This window comes from Brachypodium distachyon, chromosome 2 (assembly GCF_000005505.3).
Source record: "Brachypodium distachyon strain Bd21 chromosome 2, Brachypodium_distachyon_v3.0, whole genome shotgun sequence".
NCBI classification, from domain to species: domain Eukaryota; kingdom Viridiplantae; phylum Streptophyta; class Magnoliopsida; order Poales; family Poaceae; genus Brachypodium; species Brachypodium distachyon.
Window position 1 is genome coordinate 1,723,940 of NC_016132.3, and position 16,386 is coordinate 1,740,325.

Sequence of the window (16,386 nt, forward strand, 5' to 3'; positions counted from 1 at the left end):
AGCACTGCCAAGGAGAGCAACAACATGTAAAATTCGTTTGGTGAATGCTCAGTCTACCGCTAACAATTGCTCAGGTACAATCAACTGGGGGGTTGCTCAAGTCAATGTATTAAATTAAAACCACAAGAAATGTATCAACATCAATATCAAAGGTACAAATATTGGGGACCAATGTATATATGATATTTAACTCTGAATGGAGTTTCTACAAGCAAACTAATAGCACATATATCTGACATTTCAACCTCAGTATCTCCCATGAGCTTAAATATACAGAGGGCTACATAAATGATGATCGAGTTCTTGATTCGGAATGTTCACTGAGCCTTTTAGACACTATATATTTATTTATTCAAAAATAATACAGCAATCGGAATAGGAATCCAAACACTTCACAGTCCTGTCTTCACCCCCTACTTACTCCAACATTGGCAATTGGACTCTCCGCAACCAATCAGAGACACCCTCTCAGTCTCCAACACAAGAATCAACATCCCATTTTTTTTTTCAAATCTTATTTTGGACCCCCTCCCTCCTAATCACAAGCTCAGATGCATACTTGATTTGATCCCAAATGCACAGCTGCCCAACTACACCATCCAATGTCTGCCAACGATTTGTGTAACATGTAATAACAACAATGTAAGTAACAGCAGGATAACTACGCTTCTAGGATACGCAACATACCAGAATTCACCAATGCTTAAGAGCTATGAACCGCGTGGCTGATTCATGTCAGCCTGGCCTGCGTCAGGTGATCCCATGGGTTGATACTGAGGTGGCAATGATGCAGGCGGTGCTGCCTGCGAGTAGAAGACCTGTGCACGGGGATCAGCATACTCATATCCATAGTTTCCCGCCATGGTCGCTCCAGGCTGTGGTGCTGGGTGGTGTGATTGAATTACATGGTGGTAGCCCATTCCAGCGTATGCAGGGGCAGCTGTATTAGGAGCCCCTGGGGCAGGGGCAGCGGGTCCAGCAGTTCGGTACATACCCGGTTGCTGCTGCTGCAATTCAGGCTTCATATATTGTTGGGGAATCGGCACAGTTGGCTTTGGCGCACTGTCTACAAGGGTTGGAGGAGGCTGCATAGGGGCGGCAGCACCGGCAGGAATGCTATACTGCTGAGGTGCATTCGGACGCATAGGGATGTAGTACATGCCAGTATTTGGGTCAAATGCAGGCGCCTGTTGTTGCTGCGGCGCTGGCTGAGGGACAGCCTGGTGGTAATAAGATTGGATTGGAATGAATGTGCCCGTGGCTGGGTTGTGAATGAAATGCTGATTTCCCGCAGTGACATATTGCTGTGGAGCTGGCTGATGAGATTGCTGTGGCTGCGGCGGAGGGGGCTGCTGCTGCAATTGCTGCTGTTGTTGCTGGTGTAATTGCTGCTGTGGTTGCTGCTGTAATTGTTGCTGTGGTTGCTGCTGTAATTGTTGCTGTGGCTGCATCTGCGCGTACATGTAACCAGGCGGGGGCTGCGCTGCGGCTGCTGGTGCGGCAGCAACTTCTGGAGGAGGCACTGGGGTGCGATAGCTGGCAGCATCAGTTCCCACCGGCATGTCTCGCTTCAATTCCTCTCGAGGTGATCTATCGTTGTAATACATGGCCCTGAAAGATTTTACCAAGCAGACGGCCCGCGTAAGTTCATTTCTCTTCTAACGAGTTAACGATGTATAATTAGTAAGAATTAACGATGCATAATTTGTAAGAATTGCTACCTGTTGTTGGGATCGGTGGCGGGTGGAACCTCCGGCTTCGGTTGCTGTGGCTTCCGACCTGCCCCGCTGTGATCGGACGACCTGTCATCATCAGAGAACACTCGGCTGGGCGCCTCCGATGGAGGGATGTTGGCCGCTGGCATCGCAATGGCAGGGATCGGCGCCTGCAGCGGCGGTTGCATATATACCATCGCAGGTGGAGGCGGCCCCTGCTGCTCCGAGATCCCCATATTCATATTGGCGAAGTGATCCTCCATGGAGACCGGTGGGGCTGCCCGGCTATCAGGCTGCCTGTCCTCAGGGCGCACACGTATCGGCGGCAGATTCGATAGCGACGGCGCCGAGGACGTGGAACCGAAAGAGGAGTTCTTGTCGAGCATCGGCGAGTCCGGCACAGACTGCACGTCGTGCGGTTGCCTCCCAGCAGCCGCCGCCGCCGCGGCCGCAAGCTTCTGCTGGTTAGCGCGCTGGTCCTCGGCCGGACCGGAGTTAGCCACCCCGCCGCGGGAGTGCTGCGAGGAGTCGTCCTCGAGGCCGAGGAGGCAGTTGACGGATGCGGAATCGGTGGAGATCCCGCGCGGGATGCCGTCGAAGGATCCGGAGATGGCGCTGTTGAGGGCGTCGACGAACCAGGTCTCGGATTTGGAGGTGTCGTCGAGGAGGGAGCCGAGGGAGGAGGAGGACTCGGGCTTGGCCGGGAAGAGGAAGAGGCGGATCCGGGAGGTGCGCGAGGATCCGCCGCCGGAGGAGGTGGCGGCGACGCGGTCGTACTCGTCGACGAGGTTGTCGAGGTCCTCGTCGGTGGAGACGGAGATGAGGGAGTCGAGATCCTCGTTGGGGAGCTGGTACTTGAGCGTGAAGGGCTGCCCGGCGAGCAGCGAGCGGGAGAGCCGCGCGTGGACGTCGGCCAGCGACGCGTTCCGGTCCACGGCCACGATCCGGGTCTCCCCGCCGAGGTAGCAGAGAGACTTGTCCGTCGGGCGCGGCACGATGCGGCCCCCGAAGCTGCACATCAGGCGCAGGCGCCCGCCACCTCCCGCCGCCGCCGCTGCGGCGGAGGACGGGAACGGCTCGTCCCACGAGTCGCCGCCGCGGCTGCGTGGCGAGGAATCCGTGGACTCGGGGTAACCAGGACCTGGTCCTCCGCCTGCTCCTACGCCTACACCTACGCCGCCGCCAACGCCGGCGGCTGGCGGCACCGAGTCCATGGTGGAAGCAAGGGGAAGGGGATCGATCCCGTGTGGGGGAAAGGGGTTGATTTTGGGGTGGTTTTTGGGTGGAGATTTTAATGGATTTTGAGGGTGGAACGGGGAATATATCGCCAGAGAGAGAGAGGGGAAAGGGAAGAAGAACAAGAGTGGGTCCCAGCTGTCAGGAAATATCGCCAGAAGAGAAGTGATTATCTTCAGCTTAGGTGTCTACAGCTACAGCCACAGCACAGCAGCGCCCTCCGCTTTCTGCTGGTTTATTTTAGTCTAATCAATCACTGTGAGCATTGTTATTCTTCTCTTTTCTTCACACTTCATTCTTCTTTTCTCTCCCACGCCACGCCTTGTCAAAGCTGCTAATCATTTCGGCAGATTTCGAGCTGTTATTAGGCATCTTCCTACATCATTTTTCTCTGCAGGATAAATTCGCTATTATTTTGTTTCGGAATAACATCATGTCATTTCTTTTGTTAGAAAGATGATGCGTTGTTAGCTGCGCATCCAACCATTTTTATAAGGCACAAGGTCCCGAGGACCCGGCTTTAAATTAATAAAGCTCCAAACGGCTAGCTTATCTCTTTGCGAAAAAAATCGGCTAGCTTATCGAGCATTCACTACAAGTAGCTGCATGATAACAAAATTATGGAAAAATATCTTCGCTTCCTGCTCGAAGATGTGCGTTTCCTAATCCGGCATTGTGGTTTTCCGACAATTCAACCTTGTAATCAAGAGAGACTTTCAATTGACAGTCACCAATTTCTAATTTTGAAATATCGACAACATGGTAGATAGGGCTTATTAATGATGGAAAAAGAAATTATGCTTAATTTAGAGTTGAATTTGAAAAACCTCTCCGACCAAGAAAATGAGAAGGGTTGAGATCACGGAGCAAGCCCTGTCGTTTACAGAACGATGCTCAATTTAGAGCAATGACCTTTTTTGTTTTGTTTTATTTCAACGAGACATGCAAAGTGATTTCTTTCAACACACACTATATTACGAGAGGAAAGGGTCGGTGGCGGACCTATTAGTGTCGATGATCGAAGTTGTCATGGGTCCCAAATTGAAATGTATTTGGAAACATGCCTCAATGTGGGGTGGCCAATCGAACACATCCGATAATATTTGATTTTATGTCTATACGTACGGCCAATGCGATTACCTTTTTGCATTTTGTGAAATAAGTATTGAGAATTATGTCTATATAATGTCTTGGTCAGCAAAAAAAATACGGGTTAGAAATCGGCAAGCAAAAGGAATCTCAAGAAAGCAAGCAATGCCTCAAGTAATTAACTTTCTTCCTCCTTGGTCCATCGAATTACCAAACCTGTTTGCGCCAGCTTGAAAAAGCAAACCTACTAGATTCACTGCACTTGACACCTTAAGTCATACTCATAGTAGAATAATTGCCCTGGAACCCTTTTTTAAGCAAGGAACCAGCGGGCCGGGACCTGCCCACAGAATGCTAGCGGTATGAAAATACAAAAGCAAGATCCAAGGTTTGTGATTGGTGTTGGACTTAGCCCGTATCGGGAACTGAACCAACTGCCTGCTGACAGGGCAGGGTATAGACAGATCGATCGACCGCTGGCAACGTACACAGGCTAGGCTAGGCCATTCCTGCTCTCCTAGCTAGCTAGCCGTTCCAATCGTATGAACTTTAATTCTCTTGCTGTATTTTTGTACAGCAATCTTGGTGCTGGATAAATAATTACTAGCTCGTGTAGTGGCAGAAGGAAATGAGAAGGGCTGAGAGCAACCCCGATTCGTGTCCATTAATATGGCGTGCAAGTGCCACTCGTATGCTCCATTTCCTGTCCATTATGGAGTAGCTATCTAGCGTACGGTGCAGGCCAAGCTTGAATGCTTAATTTCCAGGTCATATTCCAGCAAATCAGCAGCATTATTTTAATGGTCGTTACGTGTAAGATAGGAATCGCGTATTCGCGTAGAGAATAATGACGCAGCTGGGACAAAGCGAGTTTGCGCGTAGGAAAAACGTAGGGGAATGGAAATGAACTGTTTTGCAAACGTCTCGTCGGTGTAGTTTCCTTTTTTGTACGGAGAAATGATTAACTAGGTTAGGAAGCGTTATCAGGGATGCATCCTGGTCGCCGTCGATCCATGTTTCGCTAAAACTGAACGCACGCGCACCCTCGCTCGCTCCCTTCGTTTCATAATTCTTGTCTCAAATTTGCTTAAATATGAATGTATCGGTTCTAAATAACGTTTAGATACATATAATATTTTGACAAGAATTATGAAACGGGAAAAGCAGTGCGGTCAACTCGATGTGTGATGGATCGAACCGGATGAAACCACGTGTGTAGAGTAGCTATAGAAACAATTAACGAACGATCAGGATGCAGCGGCAGGAATACGTAACGCCTCGGTCGTTTGATGGATGTGATCGATCGTCCGTTGGTTCTGGCGGCAAAGCCTGCGTCGTATACACACGGCATCTGATGAGGAGGTCCTGGCCGTACGTCCAAGCGGATCGCCGTTTGGCCGCCCGGGCTATATACCGGCCCCGCGGGCGAAGCGGACGCTCCGTTTGATCCGATCCATCCGCGAGCCGGTCGACGGAGGGGTACGTGTATTGCGTGTGCGGTAGCGGCACGTTCTGGACACCTTAATTTGTCGCTGGCTGTTCGTTGTTCCAGATGGCTGAGAGCACGTACGTACAATATATAACGTGCATCTCGGTCAAAAGTCCGACCGTCGACTTATCGGTGTGGCTTAGCTCTGTATATAGCTGGTCCTAATGCTAGGATCGATGGATGGAGAGAAGATCGAGACCAGCAAATATGGGTACGTGGCGATTAAGACGTGCCACCTGCTAGCAGCTGCTTCTCGATTCCAAGTCCGACCCGATCGATATCCGGCACGTTCGTTGCCCATATGCGTGCTCCGAGCATGGACACGACTCACGAGAGAGACGACATATATGGGCCAATTGGATCGGGTGGCCCATCAGGTTTAGGGGGATGGGCCAACGGATCAGGCTAGTCACGGCCAGGTGGGACCACGAGAAAGTATGGCCGGTCCCACTGCTTCTTCTCCGCCCTAACCTTGGAGGGCCTAACCTCACCCTAATCAACAACCTGCATCAGTGATCTGTTCTGTTTGGTGCGCCGAAACCCCTTATTTTTGACAAGTGGACCACAGTTAACGTTTCATGCATGCTTGTCCCGCGTTTCTTTTCTTCTTTTGACGTACAGATTGCAAAAGACAGTGAAAAGGCATTCGCAAATCACAAACAAAGGGCAAAAACTGCACGAATACGAAAGCACTTTCTCGCCAGTCCACATCGCCAGACAGGCAATAAGTGCGACCAGACCAGCCAATGCCAACGACCGGTCAAAGTCTTGCTTTGTGCTCGATCGGCGAAGTAATACAAGTGCAAGAGGATCGACACGTGTATGAGCGTGTATATGGGTTCGAACTATGCAGCAATTCGTGAGTGGAAATGAATATAGGCCGTTCGACGAAATTAACATTCCCATATGTCAGCAAGAAATAAACTCCATCTATATTGTTAAGTCCCTATCAATCTGTCTGTATGTATTCCGATCGATGAGAAGATAATGTTTCTCGCCATTATAGGGCTTTCCTTGCCTGCTGCTCCTACGCAATAGCCGGTTGACCTTGTTCTTACTTGTTAATTAATCAGGAGTATGCTACCTGATACGACGTTGACGTACGTGGATTAGGTCAGGTCACAACTAATAAACAAGCTTAATTCCCAGATGAGGGAGGAGCCAGGTGGTGTACACGCACATGCAGCTAGAGACAGGCCTTCTAGCTCGATCATCTTTCCCACCAGCCGTGGCAGCATGCATCAATGATTGAAAGTTTGAAACCTGCTTCTGAAACTTGTAGATCACGTACTTAAGTCCAGCAGTTGGAGTATATATATGTTTATGTGTCGGTGAAGCGAAAGAGACCGCTGTTTTGGATTGGATACCGAACGATGGAAGAAGAGTTGTTATAGCTATTATATCCTGTCGATGATCGATCAACTCCAAATATCACGCCTGACTACTATACATGCTCCAAGAACTGAAACACACGGGGAATGCGGAGAGCCAGAACGAGATTCCAAGTTTTGGCACGCGAGATTGCCGCGAGACAAAAAGTAAATCAAATCCATGATGCATATATGCAACGGTGGATGATGTGCTGCTCCAATGACGACTCATCCAGTCATATCTTGTACGAGTACTGTCATTTGATAATGTTGTTATACTCCGTACGTATAATCCAGCTAGATCATATCTCTCTCGGTACATTATTTTCCTCCTTCTTTTCTTCTCCGATCCGCGTGTTTGTTTGTTCCCGTGCGTCGCGCCGTCCGTCATCCACGTTGGCCGCCGCCCGGGTTGGTGCAGGAAGTTTAAAGGCAGGGCGGCGCGCCACGTCAGAGACGTACGTACATGTAGCAGTGTTCTACTGGACACGTCACGTCAGGACCTTTTGGTTGCGTGGGAGAAGGCAACTTGTGTCGGAAAGGACGTGGCGACGCGTAGGTGTAGGGCCGGAGCCAATATATCTTCCCTTTTCGTTTCGAGAATTCCTGTCCTGCCCGTTTTGCATGGGTTTCCCGTGAAAGCCCCAGCAGCGGGCCAGATCCAGCAGCGGGCCAGATTGTTCGATGATGAGACCAAGCACTGCGGGCCTCGGCTTCACGGCCCGGCCCAATTAGGAGGAGAAGAGCGGTGCTGCTTTTGTTCCGGCGTGCGACGCGTGTCGGGAAGCCGCCGCACGCAGCCAAATTCAATTCTCAATCCTTCCGGCCACAGCACCGTTGCATTGCCTTGCTTTTGCTCCCTTCCCCCAAAACCTTCTTCGGTTCTTCCCCTGCTTTCATCTTCTCCGGCGGTGAGGAAACACTCTGGATCTCGCCGTTCGTTCCATCGTCTCCCAAGGTTTCCGATCCAGGTGCACCATCACAGTTCACAGACGCACACGCTCTCTCAACTCCCAAGTCTCAGTTCTTCAATACGGAGTATATCTTTTCAAATCTAGACACATTGGACGGCAATGCAATGCTTCGAATTCCTGTTTGCTTGATGAATTTGTCTGTCGGTTGTTTGGTAGATTTCAGGGGGATTAATCTCCAAGGTTTCCCCTGCCTGCACTGCATCTCTGCTCTGCTCTGTTCCAGTATACTCCTATGCTTCGCCGAGATTGTTTCGATTGGGGGATGCGAGGCGTTCGTTGTTCACTGGAAAATCTAATTAACACCCATGTCTCGTTCTTGCTGAGTTTCAGTTAGGTGCTAGGGCGTTGCGCAACGTCTTCTGTTTTAAAAAGCCTGCAACTCTGAAGTCTGAAGCATGGTTCAGATTTAACTGTTACTGTTGTATTGCACTTAACCTAGATCCTTATGTAGATTTTTTTGTGTGGTAATGTAGCAACTCCGAATCATGTTCAATCAGGAATAGGATATGACGATTTTTTTTTTCTTTAGAACCAGAAGGGGACTAGTAAACCTACTATATCAAGATAAACCGGTCTTATTTAGTACAGTAAGAAGTTGCAGCTTAGTCTTAACTTGACTTCTTCAGGCGAACTATCTAACTACCCATGTGTTTCTACTAATATACTAGACTACTTGCGTATATAAAATTAAACAAATGCAATAATATATTATTAGTGTCACTTGCTAGTAATTTTATCCTGACTTGGTGGCAAGCATCTCCGCCATCTCAGCGTTTTGCAATAGATTTCATGGAGGCGGGGAGGTGACGGACCACTGCCACCTGTTGACTCTCTTATAGCAATATGGACATTTACTTCATGATGCCGTTGTTTACAGGGCTGCTGATACCCATCATTTATATTTGCTTATAGCAGCACAACTGTTTACAGAACATTGAGGCTGTTTGGACACCAGTTTCTTGCCAGAAGGATAGGATGCAGGAGAGTTGTGTAGGCTCGCACACAATCCAGACACATGGTGCTAGATTGGCCAGAAAGCACACGCATGACTGGGTTGTTCTTATTCTCCTTGCTGCGGCTGTGCTTGCCTTGCATTACGCCCCTTCGTTTGCCCGGTTCGTCGGAAAGGACATGATGACTGATATTAAGTACCCTGTGAAACAAAGTACTGTGCCAGCATGGGCTGTTCCTGTATGTCTCTTGCCATTTGCAATTTCCATACATAGCCTCATCCCTCATGTAAGCTGAAACAAAATGATTTCTGATACCAGTATTGGACCTCTTAACAGATAATCTCTATACTCTGCCCTGTGGTTATGTTCATATCGTTGTATGTTGCTAGACGAGATGTCTACGATCTTCATCACGCGACATTAGGTGATTGGCGCTGTCTGCCTTTCCATCTGATGGTTCTGTACTTCTACGCCTTCAGTTATTGGATTACACATATTGGGTAGTAACTCAATTGGTGTATATGGAATGTGTAGGTGTTCTGTTTGCTGTACTGTTAACTGGTGCTCTAACCGACGCGATAAAGAATGCAGTAGGGAGACCTCGACCAGACTTCTTTTGGCGGTGTTTTCCTGATGGAATGCAGGTACGAATATTCTGATATGCTGTGTCTAGATAGTTATCAACTCTTTAAAAAGTTGGAATGTACCATTGCTAGTTGAAATTAACATCGAACTGCATGTTTGTCTTAGCTATATGATCAAGTGACAGGTGGTGTGATTTGCCATGGCGAGAAAAGTTTCTTAAAGGATGGGCACAGGAGTTTTCCTAGTGGACACACGTCGTGTAAGCTTTTACCGTTACGTGCGTGTCTATGCTAGATGCTATTTTGATGGATAACCTTGTAGTTCCTAGTGTTAAGCTAATTGTCTGAGGTAGCAAGAATTGGTTAAAGATTGTCAACAAATGCTGCGTACCCTATATTGTAGCTTATATTTTAATAGTTCATTACCTTTTTATCTTAAGAAACTTAGACCTTTACATGGTACATCTGGATCCTCGTGCTTTACGTTTTATGCTTTGTTGGTAGAACTGTAGTTATCTTAAGCTTATACTATGTGAATGCCACTTTTGTTATTCTATCTACGAGTACTCAGTATTTTATACTATGCGAATATCACTTCGAAAAATCATCTCACAATAGCCTGTACTACAGTTATTATTATACATGAGCAGTCAGTATTTTACAGAATTTGCTTTGCAGGGTCTTTTGCTGGACTTGGATTTTTGTCGCTATACTTATCGGGAAAAATTAAGGCGTTTGATCGCAAAGGTCATGTAGCAAAACTTTGCATCGTGATTCTTCCTCTGCTTCTTGCTTCGCTTGTCGGGATTTCTAGAATAGATGACTATCGACATCACTGGGAAGATGTGGTTGTCGGCGGCCTGATAGGTTTGTACCTCTCAATCCCCTTCTCTTTTCGAATGCATTACATACTGGGGGCCTATGGTAATCGTACTGAATTGATGCATTTCAGGATATATCATGGCAATGCTGTGCTATTTGCATTTCTTCCCTCCTCCACATCACCATCAAGGTTGGTCAATCTCCATCACTGTACAAATTCCTTTCTGCCAATAGTTCAAGGGTGTGTGTTGGTATTACCAAAATCTTGACTTTTACTGTGAATGTGACAGTCTCTTTTTCTCTTTTTTAACCAAAAAGGTTGGGGGCCGTATGCATACTTCGACATGCTGGAGGAGCTTGAGGCAGGCAATTCAAACAATGCGCAGCACCAACAGTCTGCAGGTGGGCATCACATCGGAGTGACCGGGCAACACCATAACGGGGCATCAAGAAATTTTTTGGAGTCTGGAAGCGCATAACTCGTCCCTGCGTTGTATAGCCTTCCTTGTACAGTAAGAACGACTATGTTTTTATGAATGTTCTTAGCAAGTATTAGAAGTTTAGAACTAGATATGTCATGTTCTCCACCTTATGTTTACGACCGTTCATCTTGAGTTTGAAATCACAAGTTCGGTATATTCTGGCCTAGTGGAACGGACCACCTGGTGTGGCTAAAATTATCTGTTTATGTCTTAGTCTCTGTAAATTGCTAGTGGAAGTACTGATTAGGAACTGATTCTGCTGTTATAAACTAATCAGATAAGGGGGGATGAAAAAGACGGGCATATCTATAGAGCCATTGAACAATCCTACCTGGTTGCACCGCCCAGAGTAGTGGTCCAGCCGTCCAGGGGTCAGTCAGTTCATTAGGCAAAAGTACAAACATATACTCATGACTGGATTTATTCCCTATTCTTGGTCTTATTCCAAGATGGGAAGAACAGATCAACACGGATCGAGATCTTAGTTGTTGAGTTAGAGGCAAAAGCACTAGTACTGAATTCTCCACTTTACACCATGAACGCAACTGCTGTCTGTTCTATCATCCTATGTTATGTTAATATTGTCGAAAAGCATTCCTTGGTATTGCCAGATACGCTTCTCCCCACACACACACAGAAAAATGTTACATGCTTCAGTATTCATATTTTTTTAGCAAACCAGTCGTTGCCTTTTAGGCAGAACTGCACTGAGCTTTTACATTCTACGTGTTCAGCCAGAAACCAATAATGCCATTTTCTTGAAGCATGATTAACACTTTAGCAGCAGTAAAAACAAACTGGACCATGAACAATTTCTTCCGCTTTCACTTTCTCCACAAAAACAAAACAGGAGATGAAAGAAGGGGATCATTACAGGAGCTGATGCCACGGCCATCTGTGAGAGAGGAATTTTACCATATGATAAATTCCTATATGCTTTGCTTCGTGTCCAGTAGTGGCTAAACACGACGCAGTCCCGAGACTGAAGGAATAAGTTGAATACTTTCAGAGTGTGCTATTGGACCAGCATAGGTATATGCACATAAGGCAATCTGCGGCGAGAAATGGTTTATATGATTCCCGAATGAAACTGTGCTTTTCTTTTTTGGGAACTAAAACTTGCAGTTGCTAAAATGCTACACCTGCATCAAGCGAACTAGAGAATTTGAAAGTGCTGCAAAAATTCTGGAGAATTTAGGGAAGTGCAGAAGGGGGTGTCTTTTGTTTCAATCACTTTCTTTTTGTGTTACGTTGAATGGTGCCTACATCTGTCACATTACTGTTTCGCCAGTAGAAACTTGTCATGAGATTGATCTGCTTAGCCTCACCTCACTGTTGAACCTAGCACATACATATATACGCACAACCTTCCCATGCATTCTTTTCAAGCATGCATGGTTGTTACCATTTACCAATAATATCATACTAGTACTTGACAACAAAGGATGTATAAAAAGTTGAAGAAATGTAATGGGTGAACATGTCCTTCTGGAAAACTATCAGCAATAGCCTATTTACAGTTTTGGCAGCTGATATGCTGATTCAGGTTAACAAAATTGTGCTATGCTATTCCAAGCATTTTTATACTTTTGGAATAAAAGCATCAGATGAGTTGCCGTTGCAACCAACAGAACAGACTTTAGCTGCTCTTTAAGGATCATTATGGTATCAGTGCTTCACAATGTTCGTGAGAATGACCGAAAGTAATGATGATTATCCATCAGAGTTTACACAGGCATATTCATAATATTATTCGAATCAATTTTCCTGGCAGCAATCTCCGAGCCTGGGAACTGAGAAGTGACTGAAAAAAGAAGGCATGCAGAGAAGAGACGCTACATACACATGGATAAAACACAAATGGAGGTTTCAATCATCTGACGTTTCACTTCTCTCACTTGATAACTGTTATTTGATACACAAGAAGAAAACAACTACACAAACAGGCCGATAAAAAAGCCTCTGCCAAGAGAAGCTTCCCTGGATCTTAACCGTGCTGCACATCCATCGATCGACAAAACATGGAGGCAGGCTTCTGAACAGAAGCAAAGACAGACAGACAGACAGTGCTTATAGTAGTGCTTAAATTAGGGAAGGGAGTGATTCATGCATGGAGACTACCTGCCGATTGCCATGCTAATATCTACTAACTAGTCTAATAGTACCTCTGGAGAGTAGCTGTGGTGGTTGTGGTAGCAGTAGTAGCTGGGTTTGGGTAGTGGTGCAAATCCATGGGTTTCTCCTTGTGATGATCATCTGGAGCGGCCTCGCCGGCCTTGTTGTGCTGCCACGCAGGCACCAGCGGCTGCTGCGTCGGCTTCGTCTCGTCGTCAACCTTGCCTTGCGCACCGCCGCCGGTGATGGCGGCGACGGCGTCGTCGTAAGAGGAGGCCTTGCGCGGCGCCGCTTCATCGGCGGGCGACTGGTTGTTGTACTGCGGCGGCATGTACACGTGGCCGGTGCCGGCGCCGCTGTAGGGGTAGTAGGAGGAGCCAGTGTAATTGCCCCGGCCCCCGCCTCCTCGGCGGCCGTGGTGCGCCGGCCTGCTGGGGAAGTCCTCGTCGTTCCGCCTGATGCCGAAGCACATTCTTCTTCTTCTTCTTCTTCTTCTTGGCTTGTGCTGGACTGTTAGCTAGTTGTGGTGGTGGTGTTGATGCCTGCTGAAATTGACAGTGTGATGGACGATGCTATATATACCCGGGGATGGATGGATCGTGCTGGACGCCACGCAACGCAACGTGTGTTATACGAAGTCCCATCAGGAAAAAGAGGGCCTCGGTTTACACTTACTTATTGGCACTACCCTCCCCAGTTAATTGCTCCTCCGACCGAGTCCTGAAGCTAGTCTTCGCCGATCGAGTGCACAGTTTGGCGGGCATGGATGGATGCTTGATTGGCCGGCCGGCTGCGTGTCTTGTTGGGGCGGGGTCGATGGATGATTCTTCAGTTTTTAACTGTAACGCACCCTTTTTTTTCTTTCCCATGAAGAATGATTGGCACTGTGGGCAACGGTAAACATAAACTGGACTGCGAGGCGATTCTTCTGTTTTACACCGTAATGTCATTGCACCGAAATCGCTTTAGATGGGTTAAGGGATTAGCGTTGTCCGGTTTCGTTAGTTGGAAGACTAAATGTATGCGAAAAAAGTCAAGACATGATTTGTCTATTTTTGGACAAATTGAAAGACAAAAAATATACTTTTCTCTATATTTCAGTTCTCGGAATAATCGATCACTTTTAGTTCTTATCCAAAAAAAGATCAGTTTCAGTGGCAGCAAGTCTCGTCGCTTCGTGAGGCCGAAATTTTCAGTGTGTGCTACACTTTGTCAGACCACGCTTATTGGGAAAGAAGACCGTTCGCTCGGGACTACTCTGTTCTCTGTAGTCCTGTCTGAGTTTGATGCTCTCTGGGCTCTGGCGATCAGCATCACGTACGCATCGCCATTCTTTTTCTTTATTTCACAATATAATTAACTCAAATCATGGCGTCATAAACCTCTAAGGAAAACTACAAATTTGACGTCAAAAACATATGTGCCACCTGGAGCAGAAAGCAAATTAAGCATATCGATCAATTGGCACAAGGCATACATGCAAGAACAAATGGATAATAACCTGTCCTTGCTGCTACAAAGCATGCATGCCTTTATTCTCCTGTAAGCTCGGCGGAACAATGCTTTCCTTTCACTTGATTTATTTTGATACATCACAAGAAGAAGAAGAAAACAAGCTAGGACTAAAGTACAAGCATGCAGCAACTAGCTAGACAGAGTCAGAGACCGACTGATAATTTGTGCCGCAAGTGTTACATCCATAAACAAAACAACATGCTCCCATACTTCCATTCCAGTACTCCAGGTGCCTTTCAGTTTCGGAAACTCGCACATCGGATGATGACTGGCCAACACAAATTTTTCAAAAGAAAGAGCAATGGATAAATATAAGTCGCAGCTAGCATAATGATACCTTTGGAGAGTACTAGTGGTGGTAGTGGTGGTGGTTGAAATCCATGGGGTTCTTCTCGCCGTGATCATCAGGAGCAGCGCCGCTGACCTTGTTGTGCCGCTCGGGCGGCAGCAGCAGCTGCTGCTACTTCAACGTCGTTTCGTCGTCAACCTTGTCTTGAGCGTAGCCATGGCCGCCGCCGGCAGCGGGCGGCTGGAGGTGGGGCGGCGTCGGCGGCGCCTTTTGGCCGTCGCCGGCGCCGTCGTGCCCCAGCTGGCTGGAGGCCGTGGGGCGGCTGTCCTTGCGGTTGCGGCCATAGTCGTGCTGACGGGGGCGGCACCACGGAAGGCACATTCTTCTTCTTGATTGCCGGTAGCTTGCTGGCCTTTCTTTGGTGGGCTAGCAAGCTGGATTTGATAGAGTAGTAGTAGTGGTGTTGGTGGAGTGGAGAAGCCGGTTCCTTCGAACCCGTGGGCCGGGATCGGGATGTTAACGCGTGTGTGCGAAACAGATTTGGGAAAAGCTAAACAGTTTGCTTAAGTAATGTAATTGGGTACGCCCCGATGCCCCGATGTGATTGTGATTTGTGATCAAAGGGGAATAATCCCCTCCGCCCGCGTCCTCTGGCCAGTACATCTTCGCCCAAAGCTTTTACAGTATCTAGCAGAGTACGTGTTTAGCCAGAAACCATTAGTGCCACGCAGTTTCCATCAAGCGTGATTAAACACTGTTAACATTTAACAACAGCAGTAGTAAAAAAAATTAAATACTGCGAGAGAGATTCTCCCGCGTTAGCCTTTTTGCACAAACACAAATATAACATAGGAGGAGAAGAAATGGTTCATGGCAGAAGCTGACTTTGACCAAGGTTTAAAATTTCGGTGAAATTTCCAAAATTTCTATAAGTTTGGTGGTTACCGAAATTTTAGCCTGTTTGGTCAAAATGTTCGGTTCGACTATGATTTGAGCTTAGCGTAGACTAGGCATATACAAACTTGTTCTATCCCAAAATCAAGTATGCCATTTTCCATTTTTGGAACAATTTCTGGAACTTCAAACAGCGAAATCCGAAATGGTTTCTGAAATTAAATTTGACCTTGATTTTGATGGTTACCGGTGATAAAGGATTGTTGCAATAAATGAATATGGTATGACAATTTGATGAAGGTCGCTTAGCCTTCATGAAGCCAGCCCAAAAATGTGAGTTGTCCGGTTTCCACTCATCATGGTAAATAGCTTTGGATCCCAAATACTTATTCCGGATAAGCTCTTGCCACATGCCTTCCTTAAAAAGTAGTTTAAGAAGCCACTTGCTTAGTAAAGCAACATTCTTCGCATCGAGATCTTGTATAACTAGACCTCCTTGGTCCCTGCTAGGCCTGAAAAGAATACTCCATTTCGCCAAACTGTATTTCGGTTGTGGACTATTATTTTGCTAGTAACTCTGGGCGATAAGTAGTCACGGGGTATCTTAAAAAAAAGATATCATGTACATGACCATACGGATGAGAATGGAGTTGAAGAGAACTAGACGCCCACACGGTTGTAGTAGTGGCTAAACACGAGGCAATTCTGATGAGACTGAAGGAATAAGCTGAAAAAAGAGGCAAGAGTAACCGTCAGAGGGTGCTACTGGACCGACACATGTATATACATAAGGCAATCTGTGGTCAGAAATGGTTTATATGATTCACGGATAAAATTGCGCATTCTCTTTGAGAATTAA

The 16,386-nt window shown here is 46.9% G+C and overlaps 2 protein-coding genes and 1 long non-coding RNA gene across 8 annotated transcripts; 1 reads left to right on the forward strand and 2 right to left on the reverse strand.

The window, feature by feature from the left end:
- Nucleotides 1-92: 92 nt before the first annotated feature.
- LOC100836637 (trithorax group protein osa) lies at nucleotides 93-3,052 on the reverse strand. 2 transcript variants are annotated; one of them, XM_010232130.3, is made up of 3 exons: nucleotides 1,722-3,052; nucleotides 688-1,611; nucleotides 93-606 (listed from the first exon to the last, which is right to left on the reverse strand). In XM_010232130.3, the coding sequence occupies exons 1-2, from the start codon at nucleotides 2,927-2,929 to the stop codon at nucleotides 711-713; spliced, it is 2,109 nt and encodes a 702-aa protein (XP_010230432.1). In that variant the 5' UTR covers nucleotides 2,930-3,052; the 3' UTR covers nucleotides 93-606; nucleotides 688-710. The 2 variants fall into 2 exon arrangements, with proteins under 2 accessions (XP_010230432.1, XP_010230431.1); XM_010232129.3 differs by having other exon boundaries at nucleotides 93-1,611; nucleotides 1,722-3,051.
- A 4,646-nt stretch (nucleotides 3,053-7,698) lies between these two features.
- On the forward strand, nucleotides 7,699-10,966 carry LOC100838994 (putative lipid phosphate phosphatase 3, chloroplastic). 5 transcript variants are annotated; one of them, XM_024459543.1, is made up of 8 exons: nucleotides 7,699-7,870; nucleotides 8,751-9,064; nucleotides 9,163-9,250; nucleotides 9,361-9,470; nucleotides 9,577-9,670; nucleotides 10,089-10,277; nucleotides 10,363-10,422; nucleotides 10,551-10,966. In XM_024459543.1, the coding sequence occupies exons 2-8, from the start codon at nucleotides 8,849-8,851 to the stop codon at nucleotides 10,709-10,711; spliced, it is 918 nt and encodes a 305-aa protein (XP_024315311.1). In that variant the 5' UTR covers nucleotides 7,699-7,870; nucleotides 8,751-8,848; the 3' UTR covers nucleotides 10,712-10,966. The 5 variants fall into 5 exon arrangements, with proteins under 5 accessions (XP_024315311.1, XP_014753896.1, XP_014753897.1 ...); XM_014898410.2 differs by having other exon boundaries at nucleotides 8,786-9,064; XM_014898411.2 differs by having other exon boundaries at nucleotides 8,789-9,064.
- Nucleotides 10,967-14,319: 3,353 nt separating this feature from the next.
- LOC112270936 lies at nucleotides 14,320-15,260 on the reverse strand. Its single transcript, XR_002963598.1, has 2 exons — nucleotides 14,682-15,260; nucleotides 14,320-14,612 (listed from the first exon to the last, which is right to left on the reverse strand). It is a non-coding gene; the product is annotated as an uncharacterized LOC112270936 (long non-coding RNA).
- Nucleotides 15,261-16,386: the final 1,126 nt, after the last annotated feature.